The 12,925-nt window shown below is 54.3% G+C and overlaps 2 protein-coding genes across 4 annotated transcripts in view; both read right to left on the bottom strand.

The window, feature by feature from the left end:
* RTEL1 (regulator of telomere elongation helicase 1) overlaps window positions 1–12,925 on the bottom strand; it is a 363,295-nt gene that overhangs the window by 99,509 nt on the left and 250,861 nt on the right. The gene's annotated exons all lie outside the window — the stretch shown is intronic.
* On the bottom strand, window positions 2,296–3,930 carry FNDC11 (fibronectin type III domain containing 11). Its single transcript, XM_061361714.1, is given in 3 exon segments — window positions 2,296–2,591; window positions 2,594–2,907; window positions 2,909–3,930. Coding segments are annotated over 3 exon segments (891 nt in total). The 5' UTR covers window positions 3,190–3,930.

Genomic DNA, 12,925 nt, shown 5'->3' with positions numbered 1-12,925 from the left:
TAAACTACCTTCCTGCACTCGTGCATCTGGTGGGCTTGATCTGAACACCAGAGCCCACCCAGGCTTGCTCTTGTCTCATTGAAGTATGATAATAGGCATACGGCTGGTGATTCCATGAGGGACAAAAGCCCATAGGAAGTATCTCCTGCTGGTTCTAAAGATGAAACGAAAAGCTGGGAAGATGCAAAGTCCATTGTTCCTCTTTGAAGTCATCTTGGTTGGGATCTTCTTCCGCGCCAGCCTGGTTTTTGCAGTTCCAAAGTAAGCTTGCACAGGGATCTTGTTGTGGACTACTGAAATGCAGTCGTGTACCTCCAAGGTGATGTGGAGGATTGCAGAAGATGCTGGAATTGTCAGGCTGAATACTTCAGCACGGTGCCAGCACTGTTCTGACAGAGTCACCTTGGTCTCTTTGGAACCAGCGGGTCTCATTTTCCTGATCTAATGTAAGCGTGGAAGCTCCTCCCTGCTGGTTTTTGCTGGTTATTCCATTACACAGAACACAAACTCACCCCAAGAGTAGTGGCTTAGTCCAATGCTGTTGTGTGGAGTTTGCCCGTGTGTTTGTATAGACCAGGAAAGAGACCTCACAAAGCATCTCCCTTGCCCTCAGTGGGGAAAAAGTGTTTGCTGCTACTCCTTGGAGGGCCATGAGATGCTTTGCTTGGTCACCTCTGTGTTGCAGGACAATAGACGTCTTCTTTTTCCCTCTGAGCATGCATCTTATAGGCATTGCTTGGAAAACACTGCCCTAGTCCCCCTGAGCTGGGCCGGACTCTTGGGCTGCTTGGGCTGTGGGCAGGTACCTGTAGAGTTGGTCCTGCAGCTGCAGGAGTCAGGGATAGCTGGAAGTGCAATTAATCCATGTTTTTATAGACTGTTAATGACAGCTTTATATCGTGTCCTTGTCCTTGTGCTCATGGACAGAGAACCATTGACATGAATAGAGACAAGAGAGTTCCAAGTAGTCCAGTTTCATTTGCACACAGAGCTTGGAATTTACTCCTGAAAGAGTTTTCTGTTCAAGCACATGTTCTTCAATGACCAAACCTTTGGTAATTCCAATAGGAATCCACAGGGTACCTGTCCAGTCCCAGGCTCTATGTTTTCTGCTGCTCACAGACAAAAGAACCTTGTCGCAGGACACAAATGTGGATTCATCCAACAGGAAAACTTCCTTTCCTTGGCACTAGTTAGAGCTTGGGCCTGAGCTGAACCAGGGGAACCTGTGCAAGCAGGAAGCGATGGTCCATGGGGTTGTAGCCATCCTCCTTGGGCTGGCGTGACCCCACAGCCATCCAGAACAGGGAAACCTCTCCTTGACTGGCAAAGGAGAGGCCCCTAGGACCGTTCTTAGGGATTGGACAGATGTGTGTAGGACAATCAATTTACTGCAATAAATTGTTGGGTTTTTTTTAATAGAAATGAAATGTTAAGTGTCATGAAGTGTAAAATTGAGGAACTTTAGATGGGGCAGGCTTTTATCTTTTGTACGTCTGTGACTTGCAGCAAACCTCAAATGATGTTTTGGATACAGATTTTTTTACCTGCTTCTACTGTTTATAAGAATGAACCTCAGACATTCCTGGGTTTGTGGGGTTTTTTTTTTTTCATTTTATTTTGATATTTAAGCCATAATTGTAAAAATGATTTGGATTTATTTAAAGAATAAATTTTATTACGAAAAGCTCTGTTTCTGTGAGGGTTTGACTGGAATCTGTGTGGGGATGGCTCTATCTGGACCAAACCAAATGGTACTGCATTAACTGCAGTACATGCCAGTGTGTAGAGGGTGAGAGGAACCAGAGATGGAGATAAGACAAGGGAAGTGATTTGAGAGCTCAGGTGCTTTAGAGGAGGGGAAGAGGGGGGGAAAAAAGCATCATTGCAAGAGCTGGCACTGGGCATCTTCCAGTGGATGGCAAGCCCTGGATGATGGAGATGCTTCCGTATCCTGTGCCTTGCATAGAATCACAGGATGGTTCGGATTGGAAGGCACCTCAAAGATCATCTAATTCAAAGGTGTCTGCCTGCTTCTTAGTGCTCCCAGCTGTGAGTCCTGGCAGGGGGAAGCGTTGGGTCCTGAATGCAGCCAAAGGAGGTGAGAAGGTTGGAACCTGGAAGGATTTGGGGAAGACGCTTCTAAAATTGTTGAAAACAAGAAGGAGGTCGGGTTTAGTCCTAACTCTTAAAAATAAGGCTTGCCTTTAATAGTTCTCATTCACATGGTTTAATTGAGTTCTCATTCAGATGGTTTCAAACGTATCAAAGAGAGGCACGTTCTTGAGTGTCACCTCATCCTTCTGGGGTGCAAGCACTGCTCCGCGCATCTTTGGCAGTGTGCATTGTCAGAACGATGGTGTCGTGCCACTCCTCAAGGACAAGGGTCCCTTTGGGTGACCTCCTAATGGTGAACTCATAGGATCTGCTGGGCTTCAGGTTCTGGACTATGCAGGAGTTGGAGCTCACTTGGTGGGTCCTGCTGAATCCCACTTCCAACCCCATTGTCAGTAGCTTCAAGCTCAGCTCGCACTGGTCCAGGTGTGACTCCTGATTCTCAGTAAACCACTTGAGCCTGGCCCAGTTCTCGAGTGCACCACCAGCATCTTGGTATAGAGGGAAAGCCTAAAGCTGGGGGGTCTGATACCCCCGAGATCCGCATCGGACACCAGACTGTGCTTGACACAGCTCTGCCTTGGGGACTCCAAGGAAAGGAGAGTTTCCATAAACCCAGTGAGCTTGGACAGTTTCTGCCTGATCCTGTCCCACTGGGAGAAGAAAGTTGCCATGTCATAGAACTCTACGCACAAGTTCAGCTCCTTCCAGCCTTGTTGCAGCTCTTCCAACAGCTCCGTTAGGGGCAACAGCTGGATTTGGGTCTGGGTTTTTCCCATCTTCCGCACCCTGCTGGTAGTCCATGAGCTGCAGGATCTCGGTGCGATGAACCCCATGGTTCTGGTCTCTCACCTTCACGTATTTGGGCTCAATATCCAAGCAAAAGGAGCACCTCTTCAGGATGTGAACCTTATCCTGCTGCTTCTGGAGGTAGCGGAGGCTCAGGCTGGAGTGCAGGAACTGCTGGATGAGGCTTCTCCATTGCAAGTACAGCTCCCGGGTACCACTGCCTTGCTCTTCCCTATGCGCAGGGCTCTCCCGACTGCTTTTGGGCTCATTGGAAACTGCAGCCATGATTCCAAAGCTCGGTTGCTGCGTAAGAAGATGGCAATAACAACATCAAGGATCATAGGAAAGGCAGCTGTGAGGGAGTATTGACAGTGACTCTTCTCTCCTCAAGCTTAGCTTATCCATTTTAGATGGGAAAGAGCTGTTAAACTCCATGGAGCTCCAGAGGAATTGTCCTTTCTGGTTGTATGCTGATGTTTTGTGTAGTCTGCTTTTCCATATTCCAACTAGCTGGGCTCCTTCTACCCTCCCCCTTTTGAGCATTTCTACCTCTGCTTAATAATATTCACTGTCAGGAGCTGTTCTCTGATATACTCTGCCAAAATTCCTCTGTATCTTATTATCTTCTGTTCCATTCTAATTAGATGCCTTTGTACTCCTGTAAGCAATTGCTTTCCATTCTTTTACATCTCTGGAGATGTCTGTTTTTCTCTCTCTGCAATCTGCCAGGCTGTTGCGGCTTGAGACCCATCCTCTAACCCAGGTCTACAGCTACATAATCACCTTGGTGATTCAGATTAACCCTCTGCCCCCCACGTGAGCTCCTATTCAGCAGCCAGAGCCACGCAGTACACCAAGAGCCGCCTCACAACAGCTTTCAAGAGGAAAGCTGGTGCTTTTCCTTGCTCCTCTGCCTTCAGCAGTGGACTGACAGCCATAACTTGGGGTTTTCAGTGCTTTATTGCTTTCCCTTTCTTAGGTTTTAGCTTATATCATCACCTCGGACCATGATAGCTCCTTGCTTTCTTGTAGGATGCTGTTAGTGTCTAAAGGATGTACAGGAAGAGAATGGAACACGTGCAAAGCAACTGTGAACAGATCACAGCTGGCTGTTAAAGAGGTGTTTAGGTGATGGTCTTCCCAATGCCTTATCTGCTGCCCCAGCCTTCAGTGTTTCATTTACTGCTCTGGTTGATGGTGCCAGGGCAGAAGGGGTTTCCCAGTGGTGCTCCTATGTCTCATAGACAGGAATGAGCTAAATAACTGCCCTGTTGTTGGTGGTACCATCCTGAGAACCCAGCTTGACATCAAGAACGTGGCTTTCACAAGCTGCACGCACTTGGGTTGGAAAGGAAAGACATAGGGAAACCTGGAAGCAAGATCTTGTGTCCTCGACCAGCCTGCGCCAACACAACCCAGTTACCCAATGGGTAACTCTCCTCCTATGTGATCTTCTGCCTGTAATTACTGAAGTTGGTGCACCTAACCGGGGTGTTTCGGTTCTTACCTGTCTGGTAGGAGCTGGATGATGCTATTGAATTGGCAGAGCCGCTTATCTTAGCCTCGTTTATCCCCAATACATGACAGGACCAATAACACTGCCTTGGAGGGGTTTGAGGTGTTTGTAAACCTGTCAGCAGGCCTGTGCTGCGCTGTGATTTAAGCTAATTCACTCATCCACAGCATCCTGTTCTCCAAGGGAGCTCTCGGCCTCGGAAACAAGCGGAATTTCCTTTCCCTTTTCATTCCACCCCAAACCCCCACCTCACCCAGAGCAGAGCCAGCTCCCAGCATCCGCCTATGGAGCGCACCAGGCACAGCACATGCACTGGGTTATGGTGCCCTGCTCTCAGAGTGGTTTGGCTCTCTCCAGCAGGCTGTTTGCCCACAGACAGAGCTGGGGTTGTGCGTGTTTTCCCTTTCTGTTTTCATTCCCCTTCTATTTCCCTTGCCATGGCTGCTTTCCCAGTAGCCGCACTCTGTTTGCAGCCAGGAGGCTGCAATTGCCCAAGCTGGAGCCGCTTTGTCTTGGGATCACCCAGAGCCTGCATGGCGTGGAAGGAGGCACCCACAAGCAACTGGAGGGCACCCAGGGGAGCCGGGGCACCCCAACACCTTCCCACAGCTCAAACCCAGTGCTGTGGCTTCCTCCTGCTGCCCTGGTTGCCATGGCGATGCACTGTGGTGTGCGGTCCTGGGCTGGGGCCCTCAGCATCCAGCATCTCTCCCAAGCCTCTGCTTTTTACCATGATGCTTTTTGCTCTTGGTGGCAGTAGTTTAATCACAGCATCACAGGAAGATTTAAAGCTCCTCCAGTTCCAACCCCTGCCAAGGCAGGGACCCCTTCCCCTGGAGCAGCTTGCTCCAAGCCCCTGTGTCCAACCTGGCCTTGAGCACTGCCAGGGATGGGGCAGCCACAGCTTCTCTGGGCACCCTGTGCCAGCGCCTCAGCACCCTCACAGGGAAGAGCTTCTGCCTAAGAGCTCAGCTCAGTCTCCCCTTGGGCAGGTTCAAGCCATTCCCCTTGGCCTGTCCCTACATCCCTTGTCCCAAGCCCCTCTCCAGGTTTCCTGCACCCCTTTATGCACTGGAGCTGCTCTAAGGTCTCCCCTTCAGGAGCCTTCTCTTCTCCAGGCTGCCCCAGTCCAGCTCTCTCAGCCTTTCAGCCAGCGTCCCCATGTGTAGGGACAGACCCCAAGGATCTACAGCACCATCGGCCCCAGAATCATTGGTACCCTCACTTCATAAAGGGCTTCTCCTGTCCTGGAGGACAAGCAGCTCCCCGTGGGTGCGGGGATACCCGGGGTGCAGATGTGGGTGCATGGGGTGAGGAGCAGAGCTGTGCTTCCCCTCTGCCTCCTTCATTCCACTGCGGCTCTTATGGGGAGCACAGGCAGCATGGAACGCAAGCCTCCTGTGATGCTGCTCCCGGTGCTCTGAGCACTGCAGGGCTGCGGTCATCTGATTTCCAGTGCTTTATGAGACATCCCCATTGTGCTTCCAGCGTGTTTCACCTCTGCTCCATGGGACCAGGATTCAGCCTCCTGTGAGCCCCGGCTCCAAAGAGCTGCTGAGCTGCTGTGGGATGGGTTAAAGCTTGGTTCTCTCTTACCAAGCCTGGACCTCAACAGCAAACTGCAGGGATACAGCCTCAGGACACGTCCCTTTAAGGTCCCTTCCAACCCTAACCACCCTATGACAGCCAGGCAATGGTAAATGCTAGCTCAGCACAAGGTGCAATGGGTGCAGCGCTGAGCAGGGAAGCCAGCTCCATCCTGGGAAGCCTGAAGATCATGCATGGGGTGGAGCAGGGACACTCACAGATGTGCTTTGCTCTTTGCTGCTTTGCCAATGTTCGTATTCATCCAGGATGTTCGTATTCATCCATTGGGAATTCCGGAGCACTGATGGCACCTGCTGGGCTCCATGGCGTGCTGGGGGTGGGGGGATTTTCTCTTTTTGGGGGTGATTTTGCAGTTGTTGCATCTGAGGCCAAACACCCCCCAGTGCTTGTGTCCACAGTGAGATAAGGCTCTTTATAAGGATGCTTTTATCTTTATCTTTATAAGGATGCTGGGGATGGGCTCTTCATTAGGGACTGTAGTGACAGGACAAGGGGTAATGGGTTAAAACTGAAACAGGGGGAGTTTAGATTGGATCTAAGGAGGAAATTCTTTCCTGTGAGGGTGGTGAGGCACTGGAATGGGTGCCCAGGGACGTTGTGAATGCTCCATCCCTGGCAGTGTTCAAGGCCAGGTTGGACAGAGCCTTGGGTGAGATGGTTTAGAGCAAGGTGTCCCTGGAACTGGATGATCTTAAGGTCCTTTCCAACCCAAACTATTCTAGTCTAGTCTAGTCTAGTCTATCCTTGCACCAAGTACCAGGAGCTCTGTGAACCTAAACACAGAATCCCTATTAGAGACATGTCAAAATAGGACACAAACTGCTCCATGAAGTGCAGCCGCTACCTTTTGGGTGGGAAGGGCTTTCCCTGCTCTGCTTTGCTGCAGGACTGCCCAGCTGGTTGGTTTATGATGGGGAAGAGACTGGATGGACTGGGTCACAGTGTCGAGCTCCGTACACGCCTGCTGTGCTCATCAGCAGCCTGCCAGGCCTCCTGGGTGTGAAGGTGCCTCTGTGTTCCCTGTGATGAGCTCGTTGGGTCAGGGCTTAGCCTTGGTGCTGGCTCATGGACTTACCCAATGCCTCCCTGCTGAGCCTTTGTAATTGAATGATAGGCACGATCCATCAGAGCGGCCCAGAGCTGCTTGAGCATCACGGGAGGAGGCGACCTGTCACTTTAAGCCATCAATGCATCTTCCCAAGGCAGCTGGAGCTTCATTCCCCAGCTGCCAAGAGATTAACTGGGCTCTTGTCAGGTGTGATTTCTAACAGACAGGGAAGGTAACAAATGGGAATGACAGGAGGTTGATGGCCTTGCCTTGGAGGGGGGATAGCAGGGATCGGTGGTGGGTATAATGGCAGGTTTCTGCAGGAGGCTCATGTGGTGCATCCCCATCCTGTCCTTCGGGCTGGGTGTGCTGGGAGCTGGGTCTCTCCTTGATCCCTTGGCCTTGATGGTGTCAGGGGTTAAGGATGTAGGAGAGTCCTGTGGAGGTCTGGGTAACCCCAGCTCCTGTTCCAGCCATGGCCAAGGTCCAAAGGGGGGTGTTTAAGTTTCTGTGCTGCTGTCTTCCTATTGAAGAGCTCTGTCTGCCTTCGAGCTGGTGAGCTCTGTGCTGGTCACGGTGCCCCTGTACCCAGAACTGACCTGGAAAGGCTCATGTACAAGACCAAAGTGCTGCAGAGCCGAGGGCAGCATCTCACATAGGTGAGGTCCTGGGCTCTGCTCCTCACTTTGGCAGGGTTTGGAAGTCAGGGTTTGTCACTGGGGCTCTGCATTGAGGTTGTTTGGCATAAACACTGAACTGCATCCTGAACTTAGCATGGAGAATGGGATACCCAACCAGCCCCAGCTGCTATCCTGGGTTTAGGAACATGAACTCCAACCCGCCCATAGTCTGCAGCTGGACCCGTGCTGCGTTCACCACCAGGGATGCTGCCACATCTCTCAGCCTGCCCTGTCCTGTCCATGGCATCAAGAGGAAGCACTCGTTAGTCCAGATAGGAGCAGGCAATTGATTTTCCTCCCTCTTCTCATTAGTGAGATCTGACACTTCATAAAACACATATAGCCGCTCTTGGGGTGAGCAAACCCCCCCGATAGCGCCTGTCAGCGAGGGGTGGGAGCGGGGCCTCATCTTTATAGGAGAATCAATAGCTGGGACAGAGAAATTGGCAGGAGCCAAATTAAAAGTCTCTGGCAATTTCCATCTCCTTATTCCAGGTCTGCTACAGCTCTGAAACAGGCTGCAGAGGAGACCACTGCAGGCACGGGGAGGAGGATGGACTCTGCACCCAGTGCTGCCTCTTCCGCATGGGACATGGAGGGTGCATGGCTTTGGAGCAGCTCTTTGGGCTCTCCTGTTGCTCATCACAGACCTTCCTGCTGGTGGTTGCATCCCCATGGCCGCTGCTGGCATCATCCCAGGGTCACCGCCTCCTCCAGGGCTCCTGGCAGCATCCCTCAATGGCACCACTCATTCCTAATGCTCATGGTCCCATAGGAGCGGGGCTTTCAGCACCCACCTGCTCCAAAGCCCATTATCCCCAAGTGGGGCTGATTTACTCACTGCTTGCTCCCAGCCGCACTCGGTGCCTCATATACCTGAAATAAATCCTACGTTCCACATATATCCCGGCTCTAAAGCATCGCCACGCACCGGTGCTTTGTGTCAGGCCGTGATTCAGAAGGAAGAGGGATGTTTCCTAAGGAACCTGGCATGGGGGAGATGATGTCTTGGGATTCACAAGCCCCAGCTGGGCCAGGGCAGGAAGGAGTTAATTGTGTCCCGGAGGCAGCAATTAGCCCCAGCTCATTAAACCCAATGAGGGCAGCTCCAGAGCCAGGACCTGTGAGAAGTGTGGGGCTTTGGAAGCTGGTTTGGGGTAAGGATCCTCCTCAGTCTATGCCCATCCTTGGGGTCTGTTACTGCAGGGCTGAGCCTTCCCCTGTTGCTCTGCCTCCCTCCCCTGCTGGGTGTTGATGGGTGGGCACAAAGGGGGTCTCAGGGCACAGGCCCTGCTTTCTGCAGCACTGACATGAGGGGACCCGTGCTTTGGGATGCAGGCTGCAGCAGGGGCTGGTTTCCTGATGAGCCAGCACAGGAGCTGGACTGGGGTCATGGAAGCTCCTTTATCGTGCTGGGAGCGCATCAAAAGCCCATTCAGATGTCCTTGTGCTGTGCTTTGCCATGCAGACGTCCTTGAGTGCAAGGCTGTGGCATCCCACATCCCATGAGGCAGCCCTCACTGGCAGGGGTTCCGTCGGCTTGGATGCTGGGCCTGAATCCTTGTCCCCTGCTGTCACCTGCCTGGGGCTGGCCTGGCCTGGAGCACAGTCAGGGGTGATGCCAGGAGCCTGGGGTATGAAAACAGCCCCAAATCCCAGCAGTTATCCCACTGGGATCACCTTGGTACCGGTGGGGCAGAGCCCACTGCAGGGCTGGAGCCACGTCCTGTGATTCATTGCCTGGCTCCTGCTCCCTTCCACCCCTTGTGTTGTTCTGCAGTGCCAAGGTGCAGGGTAAATCAGCCCAAAGCATCGGCTCCCACAGCAGCCTCCAAGCAAGGGAGGACGTGAGTGAGGCAGGGGCACTGATTTCTTGCTATTGGAGGCTATGGTGGTTTGGGGGATGTTTGTCTGCGTTCCCCAAGCACAGGGACAGGGGCAAATGTTGTGTTACAGGAGGGACTGATGCTCACAGTAAGGTAATAGCACAGGGACGGGGCAAATGGTGTGTTACAGGAGGGACTGATGCTCACAGTAAGGTAATAGCACAGGGACAGGGGCAAATGGTGTGTTACAGGAGGGACTGATGCTCACAGTAAGGTAATAGCACAGGGACAGGGGTAAATGGTGTGTTACAGGAGGGAGTGATGCTCACAGTAAGGTAATAGCACAGGGACAGGGGCAAATGGTGTGTTACAGGAGGGACTGATGCTCACAGTAAGGTAATAGCACAGGGACAGGGGCAAATGGTGTGTTACAGGAGGGACTGATGCTCACAGTAAGGTAATAGCACAGGGACAGGGGCAAATGGTGTGTTACAGGAGGGAGTGATGCTCACAGTAAGGTAATAGCACAGGGACAGGGGCAAATGGTGTGTTACAGGAGGGACTGATGCTCACAGTAAGGTAATAGCACAGGGGCAGGGGCAAATGGTGTGTTACAGGAGGGACTGATGCTCACAGTAAGGTAATAGCACAGGGACAGGGGCAAATGGTGTGTTACAGGAGGGACTGATGCTCACAGTAAGGTAATGACCTGCTTGGGGTGTGGAAGAGGGGAGGTGAACCCTGCACGCCCGGTTTAGTGCCCCTCACTGGTTCCCACACGGCTTCTTAAGAGGGAAACAAGCATCTTTCACAAGGCTGCAGATCCTGGCCCCTGCCTGGGTTAAACCAGGAGCGACCCCGGGGCTGGATCCATGCAGAGGGAGCAGAGTTAGGGCTTGGAGCCACTGCTCCAGGCTTTGCTGCTGCTCACAGGGATGCTCGCACCGAGGACCGCATCCACCCTGCCGCTGGGCTGGGGAGGCTGCGGCCCCATGGGGCAGGGCTCCTGTGGTTGATCCAAGGGGGAGCTGGGATCTGCAAGCGCATTGGGGTGGCTCTGGGGATGCCGGCAGCCGGGCAGCAGGGGGGAAGTCGCGCCCGTGTCGGCTCCTCCATCCCCGCTGCTCGCAGGCTGCTCCCGGGGGAAGCAGAAGCTTTGGCAGCTCCAAGTGGGGCTGGAGGCGGATGCAGCTCTGGAGAACACGATCCCCTTGGCGCAGCCTGTGAGGAGAGAGGAACGGAATCAAAGTTCTGGGCTCGTTTAAAGAGCAGAGGAAATGAGGGCTCCATTCCCCCCCGCTGCTCGGCTTCACAAGAGCCCCATCCCCAGCGGAGCTCAGGCCAGTAACGAGCTGGAGATGGGAAGCGCCTTTTGTTCCTGAGCTGAGGCTGCCCTGGTGGCTCTGGGGGAAGCTGCTGCCCCTGCCCTGTGCGGTGCTGCTGTGGGGAGAGGCAGGGGCAGTGTGTGTGGGGTGGGTGCCCTGTGCAGCTTCATTGGGGCATTCAGGGCACACGGCAGGCAGAGCATGTACTGGGCTTTCTGACCCTTGGTTGGAACTGGGGGGGGGGGGGGGGGTTTGGATGATGTTGCTGGCCCTAATACAGCCCTGGGATGCTGGGAAGGGCTGCATCCTTGCAGCGGCATCCCTGGGGCTGCATCCCTGGAGCTGCATCCCTGGGGCTGCATCCCTGGGGCTGCATCCCTGGAGCTGCATCCCTGGGGCTGCATCCCTGGAGCTGCATCCCTGGGGCTGCATCCCTGGGGCTGCATCCCTGGAGCCGCCTGTGTGCTCAGCAGGAGGAAGGATGGAGTGTCCACAACCATCCCACACACACTGGTGCTGCACTGATGCTGCCGCCCGAGTTGGGGTGGGATGTGCAACGGGATAAAAGGTATTTGATAAGTGATGGCTTGATGCCATCTCCACCGCGTGAGGACCCCCGGGACTGTCGTGCAGCAGAGCAGGGTGAGCAGGGTCCATCCTCCCCGTTGGCCGGTGGGGAGAGCAGAGCCCCCACTCACTTCCATAGCCTCGTGCTTCATCGTCACCTCCACCCGCACAAAGAGCCTCGTCTGAGTCATCTCCCGGCTAAATGGAGTGTGTGGGCTCAAGCGCAGCTTTAGTGTTCATCCTCTGCTTTGCTGGAGCCTGACACGGGTAAAGCAGAGCTGTTCATCAATGCGGAGATGAGGCAGATGAATGTCCTGTCCCCGTACAGCAGGCCTTGCTCTCCTCCTCCCAGCTCAAGTAGCTGGTGCTTAAGTGGCTGCAGCTCAAGGAGCTCAAGAGATCTCCCATGAAATACGGCTTTGGCTTCAGTGCTTTGCTGTGAGACACAAAACCAGGGCTCTACAAAGAGGAGGCTCTTGAAAACCTTCCCCCTGTGTGTGAAAGGAGGGAGGGGAACAGCAAAGGGGATGCTCGTGGCACTCACCTGATGCCAAACCCCTCCGGGACGAGGATGCTCCTTGCCCAGCTGGTACCCGGGACGAGGATGCTCCTTGCCCAGCTGGTACCCGGGATGAGGATGCTCGTTGCCCAGCTGGTACCCGAGACGAGGATGCTCCTTGCCCAGCTGGTACCCGGGACGAGGATTCTCCTTGCCCAGCTGGTACCCGGGACGAGGATGCTCGTTGCCCAGCTGGTACCCGGGATGAGGATGCTCCTTGCCCAGCTGGTACCCGGGACGAGGATGCTCCTTGCCCAGCTGGTACCCGGGACGAGGATGCTCGTTGCCCAGCTGGTACCCCGGATGAGGATGCTCCTTGCCCAGCTGGTACCCGGGACCTTGCCCAGCTGGTACCCTGGATGAGGATGCTCCTTGCCCAGCTGGTACCCGGGATGAGGATGCTCCTTGCCCAGCTGGTACCCGGGATGAGGATGCTCCTTGCCCAGCTGGTACCCGGGATGAGGATGCTCCTTGCCCAGCTGGTACCCGGGACGAGGATGCTCCTTGCCCAGCTGGTACCCGGGACGAGGATGCTCCTTGCCCAGCTGGTACCCGGGATGAGGATGCTCCTTGCCCAGCTGGTACCCGGGATGAGGATGCTCCTTGCCCAGCTGGTACCCGGGATGAGGATGCTCCTTGCCCAGCTGGTACCCGGGACGAGGATGCTCCTTGCCCAGCTGGTACCCGGGATGAGGATGCTCCTTGCCCAGCTGGTACCCGGGATGAGGATGCTCCTTGCCCAGCTGGTACCCGGGATGAGGATGCTCCTTGCCCAGCTGGTACCCAGGACAAGCCTGGCCTCGTGGTGGGGTTTCCATGCCGGCCCCGTGCTCTGCCTGCCTGCGGCAAAGCCACGTGCAGCTCTACCCCAGCACGTGCCCCATGCCGGTCC

This window comes from Neopsephotus bourkii, unplaced genomic scaffold, assembly GCF_033783945.1.
Source record: "Neopsephotus bourkii isolate Nb327-2 ecotype Australia unplaced genomic scaffold, CSIRO-AGI_Nbou_v1 NB_1060, whole genome shotgun sequence".
Taxonomy (NCBI): Eukaryota; Metazoa; Chordata; class Aves; order Psittaciformes; family Psittacidae; genus Neopsephotus; species Neopsephotus bourkii.
The sequence above is the reverse complement of the archived record's forward strand: the minus strand, read 5'-3'. Positions and strand labels throughout refer to the sequence as shown.